General features: G+C 46.9%; 1 protein-coding gene across 2 annotated transcripts in view; it reads right to left on the bottom strand.

The window, feature by feature from the left end:
• NDUFV2 (NADH:ubiquinone oxidoreductase core subunit V2) overlaps positions 1-19,814 on the bottom strand; it is a 59,162-nt gene extending 39,348 nt beyond the window's left edge. Inside the window, exons 1-2 of one of the 2 annotated variants that reach the window (XM_038746921.1) lie at positions 19,627-19,681; positions 15,284-15,391 (exon numbers count right to left, since the gene is read on the bottom strand). In XM_038746921.1, coding sequence (XP_038602849.1) covers positions 15,284-15,292 — 9 coding nt within the window. In that variant the 5' untranslated portion in view covers positions 15,293-15,391; positions 19,627-19,681. Of the gene's footprint in view, positions 1-15,283; positions 15,392-19,626 lie in introns of both variants that reach the window. The other variant, XM_038746920.1, reaches the window with a different exon arrangement.
• Between the last annotated feature and the right edge of the window lie 313 nt (positions 19,815-20,127).

Here is a 20,127-nt window from a genome sequence, read left to right as displayed (position 1 = left end):
ACTCCGAGGTCCACGCTCTTCTAAGCCACGCTGCTTCTTTCTGCCCTAAAGGGGCACGCGGAAAAGAGGGGAGCAGAACAGCACCCCAGTACAACGGCTGCTCCCATCCTGCCCCAGTCAATTAATGGTATTTATTGAGCTCTTATTATGTACAGAGCACTGTGCTAAACAGCTGGAGATTAATGTACACCAGTGTTGGTAGCCATGTTCCCTACCCATAAGGAGTTTACAGTCTAGAGAGGAAAACACGTCAAAATAAATTATGAATATGTGCTGAAGTGCTGAGGGGAGGGAAGACGCAGTGAATATCAAGTGCTTAAAGGGTAAAAATCCTGGTGCATACGTGATGCAGAAAGGAGAGGGAGTAGGGGAGATGAAGGTTCCCCCTTTAGACTGTAAGCTCACTGTGGACAGGAAACATGCCTAGCAACTCTGTTATACTGTACTCTCCCAAATGCTTAGTTTGTGCTCCCCACACAGTAAGCATTCAATAAATACAACAGATCGATGGACGGCTTATAGTTGGGGAAGGTCTCTTTTAGAGATGTGATTTTCATAAGATTTTGAAGGTAGGGAAAGTGGCGGCTTGCCTGGAATGCCCTCCCTCTGCCCATCCGCCAAGCTAGCTCTCTTCCCCCCTTCAAGGCCCTACTGAGAGCTCACCTCCTCCAGGAGGCCTTCCCACACTGAGCCCCTTCCCTCCTCTCCCCCTCGTCCCCCTCTCCATCCCCCCGTCTTCCCTCCTTCCCTTCCCCACAGCACCTGTATATATGTATATATGTTTGTACAAATTTATTACTCTATTTTTTTATTTATTTCTTTTACTTGTACATATCTATTCTATTTATTTTATTGTGTTAGTATGTTTGGTTTTGTTCTCTGTCTCCCCCTTTTAGACTGTGAGCCCACTGTTGGGCAGGGACTGTCTCTATATGTTGCCAATGTGTACTTCCCAAGCTCTTAGTACAGTCTTCTGCACACAGTAAGCGCTCAATAAATACGATTGATGATGATGATGATGAAAGGAGAGGGAGTTCCAAACCAGAGGAAGGACATGGAGAAGGTTCGGGGGAGATGCAGATGAGGCAGAGGTACAGTGAACACGTTGGTATTAGAGCAGCGAAGTGGGTGGGCTGAGTTTTAGAGGGGAATCAGCAAGGTAAGGTAGGAGGGGGCGAAGATGATGAAGTGTTTTAAAGGTAATGGATAGGAGGTACTGTTCGATGCGGAGGAAGATGGGCAACCACTGGAGGTTCGTCAGGAATTTGGGGAGTCAGGAGCCAGGGAGATCAGTAAGGTAGATGCAGTAGTCGAGGTGGGACAAGATGAGTGCTTGGATCAGCAGCTGAAGTCTGGACGGAAAGGAAAGGGCAGATTTTTGCGATGTTATGAAGCTAGGACCGACGGGATTTAGCGACTAAATACGTGGGTTGAATGAGAGAGATGAGTCGAGGGTAATGGTAAGGTTATGGGATTGGGAGACAGGATGGATAGCGGTGCTGTCTACGGTGGAGTCCTCCGTCTCCATTCCCAGTGGCTGGGAATGAGTGGCTGAGAGAGAACCCGCACTGCAGTCTCTAGCAGGGGCCGCGGGAGAGGGAGCTCCCCTCTCCAGTTGTTCTTCAATGCGGCGGTGAGCAGAGACAGCAGGGGAATGCTGCAGCTCACGGAAAAATAATCGAGCGCATCGTGGGCAAACCACACAGCAAGTGAAGAGCTGCGGCCTGACCGCCTCTGGGCTCTACACTCAGTTCTGCCACTACCTATTTGGGATAAGGCAGCTCTACAGAATTAGGGAACGTACGTTCAGGGATATGAGCCTGTCTGGCTATGGTGTGCTGTAATAATAATAATAATAATGGCATTTATTAAGCGCTTACTATGTGCAGAGCACTGTTCTAAGCGCTGTAGTGTTGGAAGGAACGGTTTGTGTGTCTGCACCTGGGCATTCTCCAAGAATGAAACCCCTGAGTTAAAGGAGATCTGGTTGGGTACACTAGTTGAATACATATATTACAGGGGATGTTTAAATTGGTTGGTAAAGGATGGATGATAATCAATCAATCAATCAATCAATCGTATTTATTGAGCGCTTACTATGTGCAGAGCACTGTACTAAGTGCTTGGGAAGTACAAATTGGCAACGTATAGAGACAGTCCCTACCCAACAGTGGGCTCACAGTCTAAAAGGGGGAGACAGAGAACAAAACCAAACATACTAGCAAAATAAAATAAATAGAATAGATATGTACAAGTAAAATAAATAAATAGAGTAATAAATATGTACAAACATATATACATATATACAGGTGCTGTGGGGAAGGGAAGGAGGTAAGATGGGGGGGATGGAGGGGGGGCGAGGGGGAGAGGAAGGAAGGGGCTCAGTCTGGGGATAATCTCCAAAATGATGGCAAAAAGAAGTCAATTATCCAAAGTCAAATACTAGAAGGGCTGGAACCTGTTCTTTACCTTGTAAGTGCTCAATAAATATGATTGACTGGGGAACAAACAACAACAACAAAAAAATCAGTGAACCTGAGGCAATGGTCAATTTTTTTTTTGGCTTTTCCACTAAGTTATAAAAGATTCATGATACTGTGCACAAAAGGTGTTTCAAATGAACCAAAAGTCAGTCACTAGTATTTACTGCTTTTACTGAGAAGCAGCGTGGCTCAGTGGAGATAGCACGGGCTTTGGAGTCAGAAGTCATGGGTTCAAATCCCGGCTCCGCCAATTGTCAGCTGTGCGACTTTGGGCAAATCACTTAACTTCTCTGGGCCTCCATTACCTTATCTGTAAAATGGGAATTAAGACTGTGAGCCCTCCGTGGGACAACCTGAACACTTTGTAACCTCCCCAGCACTTAGAACAGTGCTTTGCACATAGTAAGCACTTAATAAATGCCATTATTATTATTATTATTCTACTGTATGCAAAAAACTATGCTAAGACAATTAGAAGGAAGCAGGTATAAATATTTACAAAGCATCAAGGCAATTTTCCTAGGAATGCAAAGAAAAGATACATTCCAAGTTCTTTGCTCAATTTCACACAAATTTCAAGGAGCCAAGAAAAATTTAAAAGGATTCTCTGCAGTGCAGGGCTTTTTCTTTTGTTTATTTTATGGAATTTTCCTAAGAGCTTACTCTGTGCCAGGCACTGTTCTAAGCGCTGGGGTAAATACAAGATAATCAGGTTGATTAGCAGCATGGCTCATGGGTTCTAATCCCAGCTCCGCCACTTGTCAGTTGTGTGACTTTGGCAAGTCACTTAACTTCTCTGAGCCTCAGTTACCTCATCTGTAAAATGGGGATTAAGACGGTGAGCCCCATGTGGGACAAACTGATTACCTTGAATCTCCCCGAGTGCTTAGAACTGTGCTTGGCAAATAGTAAGCATTTAACAAATATGATTATTATTATTATTATTATTATTATACGAGATGATCAAGGTTATCCACCAGTCCTGTACCTACGAAGGGCCACATACAGCTAAGGATTTCCAATTCGCTGACGGTGGAGACAAATTGCTCAGAGTGGAAGTGGTTTGCACAGCATCACTCGGACTCTCTTTTCCCGGCCACTCATGTTCTTGCTGTATCTAGAGACTACATAAATGTGATATGGGCCCTGAATTCTGCAACTCAGACCGCACTTTATTTAATGACCCAAAGGTAGCCTAACAGGTAGAAAACTGAATTTAAAAAGAATTTTAAGAAGCAGCATGGCCTAGCGGAAATCCCGGCTCTGCCAGGTGCCTGCTACATGACCCTGGGCAAGTCACTTTACTTCTCTGCGTCTCAGCTACCTCATCTATAAAATGGGGAGAAATACAAGTTCTCTTTCTCACAGACAGACAGCATCACGTGGGACAGGGACTCTGTCCAATCTGCTGACATTGTACCAATTGCAGCACCTATCACAGTACTTTTGCATGTAGCAAGCGCTTAACAAATACCACAATAATGATATTATTATGAGGTTCTAGAATGCTGTCAATCCACCGTCAGTGAAACCGTGCTTATACATCTCATCTTTGCCGGGTCAGACGTGTGAAGGGGATAGACGACACGTTAGCCGAAGTCACTGACTGGACCACATACAAAAACAGAAGAAAAACCTTAAAGATACAACAGAGCCAAACCTCAGATAAATTTAACACAACGGGGACTGTTGGAGACAGCAAGCAGACCAACCTGGTCAACAATAGGGAAAAGGGTGATTCTCGGAGCAAAAGTTTATGAAGACTGCAACATCAACATTTGAAAACAGCATCAGTTACTGGAGATAACAAATGCTACAGCCCAGCAACAGTCTTTACCATTCACACAATTCGCAAAGAATGATCAGTCACACATCTTTCTATTTCTATTTGAACACAATGACAATGGCAGAGTCTGTCTGGTGCATCATCTTCAGATCCTGAAGTTTAGACTCACGTATATCTTCCTTAACTCGAAGCCCCGTCAATCGAGGCAAAAGTTGTTGGGTAGAAAATAAAGAAATGAGAACGGTAATCAGCATGTAGATTTATTAGGCGAGTCAAAAGGAGAGGCATAGGGCAGAAGGCAGAAAAAGGAGTTCCTGGAAGAAAAGGGTCATCATTATACCCCCTTTTCTACCTTCTGGCCTATGCCTCTCCACTTGACCTGCCTATCATCATCATCATCATCAATCATATTTATTGAGCGCTTACTATGTGCAGAGCACTGTACTAAGCGCTTGGGAAGTACAAATTGGCAACATATAGAGACAGTCCCTACCCAACAGTGGGCTCACAGTCTAAAAGGGGGAGACAGAGAACAAAACCAAACATACTAACAAAATAAAATAAATAGAATAGATATGTACAAATAAAATAAATAAATAAATAAATAGAGTAATAAATATGTACAAACATATATACATATATACAGGTGCTGTGCAGAAGGGAAGGAGGTAAGATGGGGGGGATGGAGAGGGGGACGAGGGGGAGAGGACGGAAGGGGCTCAGTCTTTACCAGCTGTATCTCGAGGAGATCTTCCCACTTCTCTCAAATTCAACCTGCTCCATCTGCCCTTCCTATCCACCCCATGGAACCTTATCAAAACACTTGCCCCCCCTCCTTCTTCCCTCCCTGAAAAACACCTTCAACCGCTTCACATTCCCACAGTTTTCAAACATGCCCTATTCTAAAACAAAAACAAAAACCCTCCCTTGGCCTAACACCCCCCCCCCCCCCCAGTTTTGTCCATCTCCCCCTGACCATTCCTCTCCAGACTCACTCCCCGAGCAAGCCGTCTACACCTCTTGCCTCCACTTCCTCTCCTCCAATTCTTTCCTTGCTCACTGCGATCTAGCTTCCATCCTCTTCACTCCATGGAAAACAGCCCCCTCTAAGATCAACAATGATCTCCTTCTTGCCAACTCTATCCTCTATATCCAGTGGCCAGTCAATAAATCCTACTGACTGAAAAGAGAAAAGGGAGGAACCTGCACCCTCCCCCATACTCCAACCCTTTCAATCCCACTGCCTGGGGTCATCTCCAAGCCAAAGCGCTCAGTGACCGCAATCCAGCTGGCAACTTCAAATTCATAGGTAGATAAAACTATGGGACTGTCACAACTTACCAATACTGTTGATAATAACGGAATGGAATGAACTGAAAACTTTTCTCCCAAATGAAGATAATGAAGTTCACAGGACTGAATTTAAACTTAAATATTGCCGTATTGGTCGTCTACAACCCAGCCTGCAATGTTTGCTCCTCTAGCATCAGCTCACTCACTGTGCCTTGATCAACCTGGTCTATTTTACTGCTGACCCCTATCCCTTTACACCAGACCACCACTCACCCCACCTTAAAAGCCTTTTATTAGGTTCACATCTCCTCCAATAGGTCTTCCCCGATTTAGCCCTCCCTTCCTCATCACCTATGCATTTGGATCTGTACCCTTTGAGCATCTGATATTCACCCCACCCTCAGCCCCACGTCACTGATGTACAGATCCACGGCTGATTGATTTATATTAATGTCTGCCTCCCCCTCTAGACAGTAAGCTCACTGTGGGTAGGGAATGTGTCTACCAGCTCTGTTGTATTGTGCTCTCCTAAGTGCACAGTATGATGTCCTGCACACAGTGAATGCTCAACAAATACCATTAGTTGACTGATTGCTCTTTCCAAATATTCCTCTACAGGGCTTTTAATTCATCTGTTTATTTATTTTACTTGTACATATCTATTCTATTTATTTTATTTTGCTAGTATGTTTGGTTTTGTTGTCTGTCTCCCCCTTTTAGACTGTGAGCCCACTGTTGGGTAGGGACTGTCCCTATATGTTGCCAACTTGTACTTCCCAAGCGCTTAGTACAGTGCTCTGCACACAGTAAGCGCTCAGTAAATACGATTGATGATGATGATGATTTGAAAACATACTTTGAAATAGGAGATGATCTCTGTTGGGCGTCCACAAGGGCTCTTGGCATAGCACTAGGTGCTATCATGGGTTCTAATCCCAGCTCCGCCACGTGTCTGCTGTGTGACCCTGGGCAAGTCTTTGAGCCTCAATTCCCTCACCTGTAAAATGGGGTTTGAGACTTTGAGCTGTTAGAGAAGCAGCATGGCTCAGTGGAAAGAGCAAGGGCTTTGGAGGCAGAGGTCATGGGTTCAAATCCCAGCTCCGCCAATTGTCAGCTGTGTGACTTTGGGCAAGCCACTTAACTTCTCTGTGCCTCAGCTGCCTCATCTGTAAAACGGGGATTAAGACTCTGCACCCCCCACACCGGGACAACCTGATCACCTTCTAACCTCCTCTGCACTTGATGATGATCATGGCATTTGTTAAGCGCTTACTATGTGCAAAGCACTGTTCTAAGCGCTGGGGGGGGATACAATGTGATCAAGTTGTCCCACGTGGGGCTCACAATCTTAATCCCCATTTTTACAGATGAGGGAACTGAGGCTCAGAGAAGTTAAGTGGCTTGCCCAAGGTCACACAGCACACTTGTGGTGGAGCCGGGATTCGAACCCACAACCTCTGACTCCAAAGCCCGGGCTCTTTCCACTGCGCCACACCGCTTCTCTTAGAACAGTGCTTTGTACGAAGTAAGCGCTTAATAAATGCCATTATTATTATTATTACGTGACTAACACCAGCAAAGTCCTTTAGGCGGTAATACCCTCCCCTAGGCTAAGAGTGCGTCCCCTAAACTGCAAGCCCCTCATGAGCAGGGACTATGTCTACCAACTCAATCAGTCATATTTATTGAGCACTTACTGGCTGCAAAGCACTGTGCTAAACGCTTGGGAGAATACAACAGAACAATGGAACAGAGTTGGTAGACACCTTTGCCCACAAACTTACTGTGTAGAGTACAGTCTACAGCCTACTGTACTCTCCCAAGTGCTTAGTAAGGTGCTGCCCACAGTAAGCACTCAAATTCCACTGACTGATTATACAATACCAAATTTATTCAAATAGTACTCATGGGATGTCCTCTAACTTTAGAGTTTTAAGCAGAATATTTGACAGAAAGTCTCTAGAGAAATGCAAATTACATAAAACAAAAAAAATTACCGGCGCATTAGAGGTTACAGTAAGCAGGATTACACTACAAGCATTTAAGTATGGAATTCCGAGAATCAGCATGACAGATATCATGTATTCATAATAGATTCAACTGGCTTAATTATTTGTGGTAAATGGTACAGGAATATCTCAAATCCTGGCTCACAATTCTTCTTGTCTCTTGTCTCTGCCCCCACCTCGGCATCGGGGCAGGGAATCAGAAGGCCCTGAGTTCTAATCCCAGCTCCGCCACTCATCTGCCGTGGGGCCTTGGGCACGTCACTTAGAGAAGCAGCTTGACTTAGTGGAAAGAGCCCAGGCTTGGGAGTCAGAGGTCGTGAGTTCTAATCCCGGCTCAGCCACTTGTCAGCTGTGCGACTCGGGGCAAGTCACTTAACTTCTCTGTGCCTCTGTTACTTTATCTGCAAAATGGGGATTAATCACTCAATCAATCAATCGTATTTATTGAGCGCTTACTATGTGCAGAGCACTGTACTAAGCGCTTGGGAAGTACAAATTGGCAACATATATTAAGATTAAGACTCTGAGCCCCACGTGGGACAACCTCATAACCTTGTATCTATCCCAGTGCTTAGAACAGTGCTTGGCACATAGTGAGTGCTTAATAAATACCACCATTATTATTATTAATTTCTCTTCACCTCAGTTACCTCATCTGTAAAATGGGGATTAAGACTGTGAGCCCCATGTGAGACACGGAGTGTGTCCATCCTGATTAGCTTGTATCTACCTACCCCAGTGCTTAGCACTGGGCTTGGAACACAGTAAATGCTTAACAAATACCATAAAAAAATTCAGAGTCTAAATCTGAATTTTCTTTCAAACTCTCTCCTCTTCCTAACAATGCCCACCTTCTCCCTCATGCTCAAATCTTGGAGACATGTTTTATTCTTTCAGATGGTTTTCCCCTTCTGCAATATCTCAAAAGCCAGCAGATTTATTTTCACTCCAAGAAAATAGCTGCTATCGCCTCATACCAAGGTACTTTTGCAACAGCCTCTTGACCGGTCACTGGGCTTCTAGTTCATTCTTCTCACGGCAAAACAAATCAGCATTCGACTACATCATTCACAAATGACCCTTTGCCCAGGTCCCTGCTCTAGCCTGGAACTCATTTCCGCCCCCATATCATCATCATCATCATCATCATCAACTCTTGGCATTTTCAAAGCCCTCATAAAATCACATCTCCTCCAGGACGCCTTCCCTTATGAGATCCTTATTTCTCCTATTCACCTTCCCTTCTATCTATTTGCCCCTCTAGACTGCAAACTCTTTGTGGGCCAAGACTGTATCTACTGTATTGTTTTCTCCCATGTGCCTAGTACAGTGCTTGGCACACAGTAAGTGCTCAGTAAATACCACTGATTGATTGTTTGGTCATTCCTCTCACAAGCCATTTTTTTCTAAATGTCATTAAGCGCTTACTATGTGCAAAGCACTGTTCTGTGCTTCTCAGCCGCCATTCCAATATAACAATCTCCTGACCATCAAGCTTGATGCTCACTCAGTGGTTCTCCCAAACCAGACAGACCTCTTCTTCCCCAATCAATCAATCACTGGCATTTATTGAACACTCACTTTATACAAAACACTACCCAAGAGCTCGGTAAAGTATAACAATAATGATCGTATTTGTTAAGCGCTTACTAGGTGTGAAGCCCACTCTTCTAGACTGTGAGCCCACTGTTGGGTAGGGACTGTCTCTATATGTTGCCAACTTGTACTTCCCAAGCGCTTAGTACAGTGCTCTGCACACAGTAAGCGCTCAATAAATACGACTGATTGACTGATGATTGAAGCACTGGGGGGATACAAGGTGATCAGGTTGCCCCACGTGGGGCTCACAGTCTTAATCCCCACTTGACAGATGAGGTAACTGAGGCACAGAGAAGTTAAGTGACTTGCCCAAAGTCACACAGCTGACAAGGGGCAGAGCCAGGATTAGAACCCAAGACCTCTGACTCCCAAGCCTGTGCTCTTTCCACTGAGCCACGCCGTATAACAGTTGATAGAGCCGATCCCTGTCTTCAAGGAGTTGACAATCGAGGCGGGGAGTCAGATGTAATAAATTACACATAAGGAAGCAACTGAATATAAGGAGACGTGTATATGTGTGTGTGTATATATGTCATATTCACATGCCTCCTTATACACACACACGCACAGTGGGGGTGGGGATGGAGTAAGTGCTTAGGGGTGGAATTAAATAAATAGGTATGGCAGTATGAAAGCAAAATAAGGGGGTGTCGACAGCTTAGTCAGAGAAGGCTCCCTGGAGAAGATGATTTTAGCTCTCCCCTTCTCTGCAGTCTCCTATTTCTTCCTGGCCTTCAGGACATCTCTATTTGGAACTACCATCCTTCCCGTCTCACAAGCCCGCAACCTTGGTGTCATCCTCGACTCCGCTCTCTCATTCACCCCTCACATCCAAGCCGTCACCAAAACCTGCCGGTCTCAGCTCCGCAACATTGCCAAGATCCGCCCTTTCCTCTCCATCCAAACTGCTACCCTGCTAATTCAAGCTCTCATCCTATCCCGTCTGGACTACTGCACTAGCCTTCTCTCTGATCTCCCATCCTCGTGTCTCTCTCCACTTCAATCCATCCTTCATGCTGCTGCCCGGATTATCTTTGTCCAGAAACGCCCTGGACATATTACTCCCCTCCTCAAAAATCTCCAGTGGCTGCCTGTCAACCTACAAATCAGGCAGAAACTCCTCACCCTGGGCTTCAAGGCTGTCCATCACCTCGCCCCCTCCTACCTCACCTCCCTTCTCTCCTTCTCCAGCCCAGCCCGCACCCTCCGCTCCTCCACCACTAATCTCCTCACTGTACCTCGCTCTCGCCTGTCCCGCCGTCGACCCCCGGCCCACGTCATCCCCCCGGGCCTGGAATGCCCTCCCTCTCCCCCTCCGCCAAGCTAGCTCTCTTCCTCCCTTCAAGGCCCTGCTGAGAGCTCACCTCCTCCAGGAGGCCTTCCCAGACTGAGCCCCTTCTTTCCTCTCCCCCTCGTCCCCCTCTCCATCCCCTCGTCTTACCTCCTTCCCTTCCCCACAGCACCTGTATATATGTATATATGGTTGTACATATTTATTACTCTATTTATTTATTTATTTATTTATTTTACTTGTACATTTCTATCCTACTTATTTTATTTTGTTGGTATGTTTGGTTCTGTTCTCTGTCTCCCCCTTTTAGACTGTGAGCCCACTGTTGGGTAGGGACTGTCTCTATGTGATGCCAATTTGTACTTCCCAAGCGCTTAGTACAGTGCTCTGCACATAGTAAGCGCTCAATAAATACGATTGATTGATTGATTGATTGGAAGTCCCGCTGACACTCAAACTTGGCTATGTCCAAAATAGAACTCTTCATTCATTCATTCAATCATATTTATTGAGCGCTTACTGTGTGCAGAGCGCTGTACTAAGCTCTTGGGAAGTACAAGTTGGCAACATATAGAGACGGTCCCTACCCAACATTGGGTTTCATCTTCTCAACCAAATCCTGAACTCCTCCTGACTTCCCTATCACTGTAGACAGCACATCTCACAAGGCCATAACCTTGGCAATATCCTCAACTCATATTTCTCATTATATCTGTCACCAAATCCCGTCAGTTACGCCTTCACGACATCTCTAGAATGCACCCTTGCCTTTCCACCCAAACTACCATGCTGATCCAAGTACTCAATATTGGTTATTGCATCAGCCTCTGCACTGACCTCCCTGCACCCTATCTTTCCTCTCTCCAGCCCATACGTCACTTTATTAGCCAGATCATTTTTCTGAAAAACCATTCAGTCCATATCTCCCTACTCCTCAAAAAACCATCCATCTCCACATCAGAGACTCCTTGTCTTGTCTTTTGATGTTGTCACCTCCGACCCATAGCGACGCCATGGACACATCTCCCCCAGAATGCTCCAACTCCATCTGCAATCATTCTGGTAGGATATCCATTGAGTTTTCTTGGTAAAAGTACAGAAGTGGTTTACCATTGCCTCCATCCATGCAAGAGACTCCTTACAACCTGCTTTAAGACCCTCAATCAGCTCTCTCCCTCCTACCTAACCTAACTGATCTACTACTATGACCAACCACGCATTTCACTTCTCTAACACCAACCTACTCTCTGTACTTTGATCTCATCTATCCCACCACCAACCCCTTGCCCAAGTCCTTCCTCTGGTCAGAAACTCCCTCCCTCTTCATATCCGACAGTCCGCCACCCTCCTGACCTTCAAAACCCTCCTAAAAATCACAATTCCTCCAAGAAGCATTCCCAATTTCCTCTAGCCACCCTCCTCTCTTCATTGACTATAAACTTGGCTGTGTACCCATTAAGCACTTTGATCCCCAGTTCACAGTACTACTGTGTAAAAATTCTTATACTCCATTTGTCCTACCCCTAGTCTTCTTTAATGTCTGTCTCCCCCTATATACTGTAAGCTCTTTGTGGGCAGGGATTTCTTCTACTAACTCTGATATACGTTCCCAAGCGCTTAGTACAGTACTCTGCACAAAGTGCTGAATAAATACCACTGACTGGCAAGATTAGTGACTGACTGAATATGTGCATTGAAGGAGAGAGATGAGTAATGGATGCCAAAGTTGCAGACTTGTGAGACGGGGGTGGTAGTTATGTCAACAGTGTTGGGAAAGCTGGAGGGAAGTGAAAGTTTGGGAGGAAAGATGAGAAGTTCAGTTTTGGACATGCTCAGTTTAGGGTGACAAGATATCCAGGTAGACTGTGAGCCCACTGTTGGGTAGGGACTGTCTCTATATGTTGCCAATTTGTACTTCCCAAGCGCTTAGTACAGTGCTCTGCACATAGTAAGCGCTCAATAAATACGATTGATGATGATGATGATGAGGTAGAGATATCCTGAAAGCAGGAGCAAATGCGAGATTCCAAAGAAGGGGAGTGATCAGGGCTGGAGATGTAAATTTGGGAGTCATTCGTGTAGAGATGGTAGTTAAAATAGTGGGAGCAGATGCTCTCCAAGGGAATGAGTTCTCCAAATGTATTTATTGTGTTCTTACTGTGTTCGGAGCACTGTACTAAGCGCTTGGGAGAGTACAATACAAAAGAGTTGGAATGCATGTTCCCTGCCCCCTGGAAGCTTACAGTGGAGAGCCCACTGTGAGCCCACTGTTGGGTAGGGACTGTCTCTATATGTTGCCAATTTGTACTTCCCAAGCGCTTAGTACAGTGCTCTGCACACAGTGAGCGCTCAATAAATACGACTGATGAGGATGATGACGGAGAGGAGAAAACAGACTCAAGTAGAATAGGGATAGGGCAAATAGAAAGGAATCCTTAGTTAGGGGTTGGGAGGTAGGGGAGGCACTTGGGAGATAGGCTTAAAAGGAGCAGCCAGAAAGGGAAGAGAATCAGGAGAGGTCAGTGTCAATGAAACAAAGTTTTGATAGTGTTTCCAGGAGAAGGGGATGATCCCCAGTCCCCTGCTCTTCCCAAGTTCACCGTCTCCCTTTCCCCCCTCATCAAATCTCCTGCCCCAGAGATACCGCTCAGAGCATCACCTCCCAACACCCCACAGAATGCACTCTCCATCTGGCATTGCCGAGCCGCATTCCTTTCCTTATAAATCCCTTCTCAAAAGAATCCCAAAGCTCCCATCCTTCTTGAGGCTTTCCCAGGCTAACACATTCTTTTAAAATTTGTAATGGCATTTGTTACGGGCTTAGTGTTTAAGGCACTGTTCAAAGCACTAGGGAAGATATAAGCTAAATCATCATCATCACCAATCGTATTTATTGAGCGCTTACTGTGTGCAGAGCACTGTACTAAGCGCTTGGGAAGTACAAGTTGGCAACATATAGAGACAGTCCCTACCCAACAGTGGGCTCACAGTCTAAAAGTCTAATCAGGTTGGATACAGTCACTGTGCCACATGGGGTTCACAGTCTCAATCTCCATTTTAAGGATGAGGTAACCGTGTCACAGAGAATTTGCCCAAGGTCACACAGCAGACAAGTGCCCAGCCCAATCTATGATATTAATTAAGCACTAACTCTGTGTGTACTAAGCACTTGGGAGAGTACAGTACAACAGATTGGTAGACACGTTCCCTGACAACCAGGAACTGACCTCTTAACAGTACAAGTTAGTACAATCACTCATCCTATCAATCAATCGTATTTATTGAGCGCTTACTATGTGCAGAGCACTGTACTAAGCGCTTGGGAAGTACAAATTGGCAACATATAGAGACAGTCCCTACCCAACAATGGGCTCACAGTCTAAAAGGGGGAGACAGAGAACAAAACCAAACATACTAACAAAATAAAATAAATAGAATTGATATGTACAAGTAAAACAGAGTAATAAATACGTACAAACGTATATACATATATACAGGTGCTGTGGGGAAGGGAAGGAGGTAAGATGGGGGGGATGGAGAGGGGTATGAGGGGGAGAGGAAGGAAGGGGCTCAGTCTGGGAGCCCCTATCCTAACTGGATTACTGAATCAGCCTCCTTTCCGACCTCCCAACCTCCTACCTCTCCCCAGTTCAGTCCACACTTCACTCTGCTGCTGGGATTATCTTTCTACAGAAATGTTCGCTCATGCCACCCCCTCCACCCCCCGACCCAAAATCTCCAGTGGTTGCCTATCAATCTCTGTATCAAACAGAAACTCCTCACTATTGGCTTCAAAGCTCTCCATCACCTTGCCCCTTATAATAATAATGGTATTTATTAAGCGCTAAGTGCAAAGCACTGTTCTAAGCGCTGGGGAGGTTACAAGGTGATCGGGTTGTCCCACGTGGGACTCACAGTCTTAATCCTCTTTTTACAGATGAGGCCCAGAGAAGTTAAGTGACTTGCCCAAAGTCACCCAGCTGACAATTGGCGGAGTAGGGATTTGAACCCATGACCTCTGACTCCAAAGCCCGGGCTCTTCCCACCGAGCCACGCTGCTTCTCTTACCTCACCTCCCTTCTCTCCTTCTACATCCCAGCCCACACACTCTGCTCCTCTGATGCCAACCTTCTCACTGTGCCTCATTCTCGCCTGTCCCGCCGTCAACCCCTGGCCCACATCCTCCTACCTCTGGCCTGGAACACCCTCCCTCCTCAAATCCGCCAAACGATCACTCTTCCCACCCCTCTCCAAAGCCCTACTGAAGGCACACCTCCTCCAAGAGGCCTTCCCAGACTCAGCCCCCCTTTTCCTCAGCTCCCCCTCCCTTCCGCATCACCTAGACTTGCTCCCTTTGCTCTTCCCCCCGCCCCACAGCACTTATGTAGATATAATGCATTATGTATGTATCTATAATTCTATTTATTTACATTGATGCCTGTTTACTTGTTTCGATGACTGTCCCCGTCCCTCCCCCGGCCCCAGACTGCAAGCCCGGTGTGGCCACAGATTGCCTCTGTTGCTGAATTGTACTTTCCAAGTGCTTAGCACAGTACTCTGCATCATCATCATCATCAATCGTATTTATTGAGCGCTTACTATGTGCAGAGCACTGTACTAAGCGCTTGGGAAGTACAAATTGGCAACATCTAGAGACAGTCCCTACCCAACAGTGGGCTCACAGTCTAAAAGGGGGAGACAGAGAACAAAACCAAACATACTAACAAAATAAAATAAATAGGATAGGTATGTACAAGTAAAATAAATAGAGTAATATTACTGCACACAGTAAGCACTCAATAAATACGACTAAATGAGATACCTTGGACATGCAGATCTGAAGGAGTTCAGTGTAGCTATTGCCACAAGCACTGCTAAATTCTGGGACTTGGTGGCTTTGGACTTGGAGTAGTTCTTTCACTTGTCATCACTGTTGAAAATGGGCAGGTGGTTGGGAGGCAAATTTCAGGCCTTAGAGCCACTCTGTTTAAAAATCATTATTCTTGATACCGACTTAATTTACTGAATACTCTATCCAGGCCCTTGCCTAAAGCATACGAGGCTTCTGACAGCTAGAGAAGATGAAAGAGGTGGAGCATCTCAGATATAAGTCACGTCAAGCTCGGATATCTGCTGCTAACCAATTTGTCTTCTTTCCTCCACACCACCAACCCCACTTTGGTTATATAGTGTTACCATATCCATGTGTAAAATGTGTTGGACAACAAATTTCACTGAGTTCACAACAATTTCACAGATGGCACCAAGGGGCTTCTGTTCCCCCTTTTGACTCCCTTTGTAAACAATTCAAAACCCATCAGGGAATCCCCAACTCCAGGGTGAAAAAGGGGTTAAGGGAGAGAAGGGAGAAAGATGGAAAAAGGGGAAGGAGGGGAGGAAAAGGGTTAGGAGGAGGAGCACTGGAAGACAGAAGGGTTTAGGTTCTAATCCTGCTTCCTCCACTTGTCTGCTGTGTGACTTTGGGCAAGTCACTTAACTTCTCGGTGCCTCAGTTTCTTCATCTGAAAATTCATTCATTCATTCATTCAATTCAGTCGTATTTATTGAGCGCTTACTGTGTGCAGAGCACTGTACTAAGCGCTGGGGAAGTACAAGTTGGCAACATATAGAGACGGTCCCTACCCAACAGCGGGCTCGTGGAGCATCACGAGAAAGACATTCCTATGGGGCAAATGTCTAACTGAGAAGCCACCCCCGACCAGCAATCAGTGGTATTTACTGAGGGCTTACTGTGTGCAGAGCATTGTACTAAGCGCTTGAAAGAGTACAATAGAGTTGACAGACATGTTCTCTGGGCAGAGATTGTCACTCTCTATTGTTGTATTGTACTTTCCCAACCTAAAAAACAAAAAACTCAACCTACGCACCCAGCGTGGCTCAGTGGAAAGAGCACGGGCTTTGGAGTCAGAGGTCATGGGTTCAAATCCCGGTTCTGCCAATTGTCAGCTGTGTGACTTTGGGCAAGTCACTTAACTTCTCCGTGCCTCAGTTCCCTCATCTGTAAAATGGGGATTAAGACTGTGAGCCCCCGTGGGACAACCTGATCACCTTGTAACCTCCCCAGCACTTAGAACGGTGCTCTGTACACAGTACGTTCTTAATAAATGCCACTATTCATTCATTCATTCAATGGGGATGGGGATTAAGACTGTGAGCCCTACATGGGACAACCTGATAACCTTATATCTACCAGCGCTTAGAACAGTGCTTGGCACACAGTAAGCGTTTAACAAATACTATGAAGCAGCGTGGCTTAGTGGATAGAGTGCGGGCTTGGAAGTCAGAGGACGTGGGTTCTAATCCCACCTCCGCCATTTGTCTGCTGTGTGACCTTGGGCAAGTCACTTAACTTCTCTGCGCCTCAGTTACCTCATCTGTAAAATGGGGATGAAGACTGTGAGCCCCATGTGGGACAACCTGATTATCCTGTCTACCCCTGTGCTTAGAACAGTGCTTGGCACATAGTAAGCACTTAAATACCATCATCACTTATTATATATATATCTCCTATATATATTATATATATCTCCTATGTATATTATATATATCTCCTATGTATATTATATATATATATCTCCTATGTATATAGATAGAGAAGCAGCGTGGTCCAGTGGAACGAGCCTGGGCTTTGGAGTCAGAGGTTATGGGTTCAAATCCCAGCTCCACCACTTGTCAGCTGTGTGACTTTGGGCAAGTCACTTTACTTCTCTGGGCCTCAGTTCCTTCATCTGTAAAATGGGGATTAAGACTGTACGCCCCCCCCCCCCCCCATGGGATAACCTGATCACCTTGTAACCTCCCCAGCGCTCAGAACAGTGCTTTGCACATAGTAAGCGCTTAACAAATACCATCATCATCATCATCACGTGGGGCTCACAATCTTCATCCCCATTTTACAGATGAGGGAACTGAGGCCCAGAGAAGGTAAGTGAGTTGCCCAAAGTCACACAGCTGACAAGTGGCGGAGCTGGGATTTGAACCCATAATAATCATGATGGCACTTACTAAGCGGTTACTATGTGCGATGCATTGTTCTAAGCACTGGGGAGGTTACAAGGTGATCAGGTTGTCCCAAGGGGGGTGCACAGTCTTCAACCCCATTTTACAGAAGAGGGAACTGAGGCCCAGACTGCCCCCCATGGGACAACCTGATCACTTTGTAACCTCCCCAGCGCTTAGAACAATGCATCGTACATAGTAAGTGCTTAATAAGTGCCATCGTGATTATTATTATGGGTTCAAACACCGGCTCCGCCACTTGTCATCAGCTGTGTGACTTTGGGCAACTCACTTACCTTCTCTGGGCCTCAGTTCCCTCATCTGTAAAATGGGGATGAAGATTGTGAGCCCCACGTGGTGATGATGATGGTATTTGTTAAGCGCTTACTACGTGCAAAGCACTGTTCTAAGTGCTGGGGAGGTTACAAGGTGATCAGGTTGTCCCATGGGGGGTGCACAGTCTTCAACCCCATTTTACAGATGAGGGAACTGAGGCCCAGAGAAGTAAAGTGACTTGCCCAGAGTTACACAGCTGACAACTGGCGGAGCCGGGATTTGAACCCATGACCTCTGACTCCAAAGCCCGGCTCTTTCCACTGAGCCACGCTGCTTCTCTACGTGGGACAACCTTGATTACCTTGTATCCCCCCCCCCCGCACCCCCAGCGCTTAGAACGGTGCTTGGCACCTAGTAATAATAATAATAATGATGATGGCATTTATTAAGCGCTTACTACGTGCAAAGCACTGTTCTAAGCGCCAGGAGGTTAACTTAGATGCGTGGCTCGGTGGAAAGAGCCTGGGCTCTGGAGTCCCAAGCCATGGGTTCAAATCCTGGCTCTGCCAATTGTCAGCTGGGTGGCTTTGGCCGGGTCACTTCACTGTGCCTCAGTTACCTCAACCGTCAAATGGGGATTAAGAGAATCACAGAGAAGCAGTGTGGCTCATTGGAAGGAGCCCGGGCTTTGGAGTCAGAGGTCATGGGTTCGAGTCCCGACTCCGCCACATGTCCGCTGTGTGACCTTGGGCAAGTCACTTTCCTTCTCTGAGCCTCAGTTCCCTCATCTGTAAAACGGGGATTAAGACTGTGAGCCCCACGTGGGACAGCTTGACCACCTTGTATCCCCCCCCCAGCGCTTAGAACAGTGCTCTGCACATAGTAAGCGCTTAATAAATGCCATTATTATTATTATTACTGTTACAAACATATATACATATATACAGGTGCTGTGGGGAAGGGAAGGAGGTAAGGCGGGGCGGGGGGGGATGGCATGGCTCAGTGGAAAGAGCCTGGGCTTTGGAGTCATCATCATCATCATCATCAGTCGTATTTATTGAGTGCTTATGATGTGCAGAGCACTGTACTAAGCGCTTAGAAAGTACAAATTGGCAACATATAGAGACAGTCCCTACCCAACAGTGGGCTCACAGTCTAAAAGGGGGAGACAGAGAACAAAACCAAACATACTAACAAAACAAAATAAATAGAATAGATATGTACAAGTAAAATAAATAGAGTAATAAATATGTACAAACATATATACATATATACAGGTGCTGTGGGGAAGGAGACGGGGACGAGGGGGAGAGGAAGGAAGGGGCTCAGTCTGGGAAGGCCTCCTGGAGGAGGTGAGCTCTCAGCAGGGCCTTGCAGGGAGGAAGAGAGCTAGCTTGGCGGATGGGCAGAGGGAGGGCATTCCAGGCCCGGGGGATGACGTGAGTCCCAAGTCATGGGTTCAAATCCCGACTCTGCCGGTTGTCAGCTGGGTGACTTTGGGCGGGTCACTTCACTGGGCCTCAGTTACCTCAACCGTCAAACGGGGATTAAGACTGGGAGCCACCTGTGGGGCAACCTGATCACCTCGTAACCTCCCCAGCGTTGAGAACAGGGCTTCGCACACAATAAGCGCTTAATAAATGCCTTCATTATTATTAAATACCAACACTATTATTATATATGCATCATTAATGCAAAGAAATAGAATTATAACCCCGGCCCACGCCAACATCCGGGCGGTGGCCCAGGCCCCGCGCGCCGTGACCTTTGACCCCGGCTGAAGGCCGCCGTGGCCTGGCCCGGTCCGGCCACGGGGCGAGGCCCCCGTTGACGCGGCGGCGGCCATGGCCATGGCCATCCGCATCTTACCCAAAAGGCGGACAGGCCGCACAGGCCGGACATGCCGGACAGGAGGGACAGGCCGGACGCCCCGGCCCTCAGGGACGAGGACAGAAACATGGCGCCACCTTGGCAGGCCTTGAGGAGCTCGGCGTCCAGCAGGCCCGACGTTCGGAGCCGTTCGGAGCCGTTCGGAGCCGTTCGGAGCCGTTCGGAGCCGTTCGGAGCCGTTCGGAGCCGTTCGGAGCCGTTCGGAGCCGTTCGGAGCCGCGCGTGCGCAGCCCCTCCCCGGCCGCACGCTCGGAGACGCTCGGAGCGCATGCGCACGCGCTCCCGCAGCCCCTCCCCGGCCGCACGCGCTGACGCTCGGAGCCTCTCGGAGCCTCTCGTAGACGCTCGGAGCCTCTCGGAGCCTCTCGTAGACGCTCGGAGCCTCTCGGAGCCGCGCGTGCGCATGCGCCCCCGCAGCCCCACCCCGGCCGCGCGCGCCAGGCGACGCCAAGGTGCCCTCAATGTCAACCGCCTCCCTCA

This window comes from Tachyglossus aculeatus, chromosome 5 (assembly GCF_015852505.1).
Source record: "Tachyglossus aculeatus isolate mTacAcu1 chromosome 5, mTacAcu1.pri, whole genome shotgun sequence".
In the NCBI taxonomy this organism is placed as follows: Eukaryota; Metazoa; Chordata; class Mammalia; order Monotremata; family Tachyglossidae; genus Tachyglossus; species Tachyglossus aculeatus.
The sequence above is the reverse complement of the archived record's forward strand: the minus strand, read 5'-3'. Positions and strand labels throughout refer to the sequence as shown.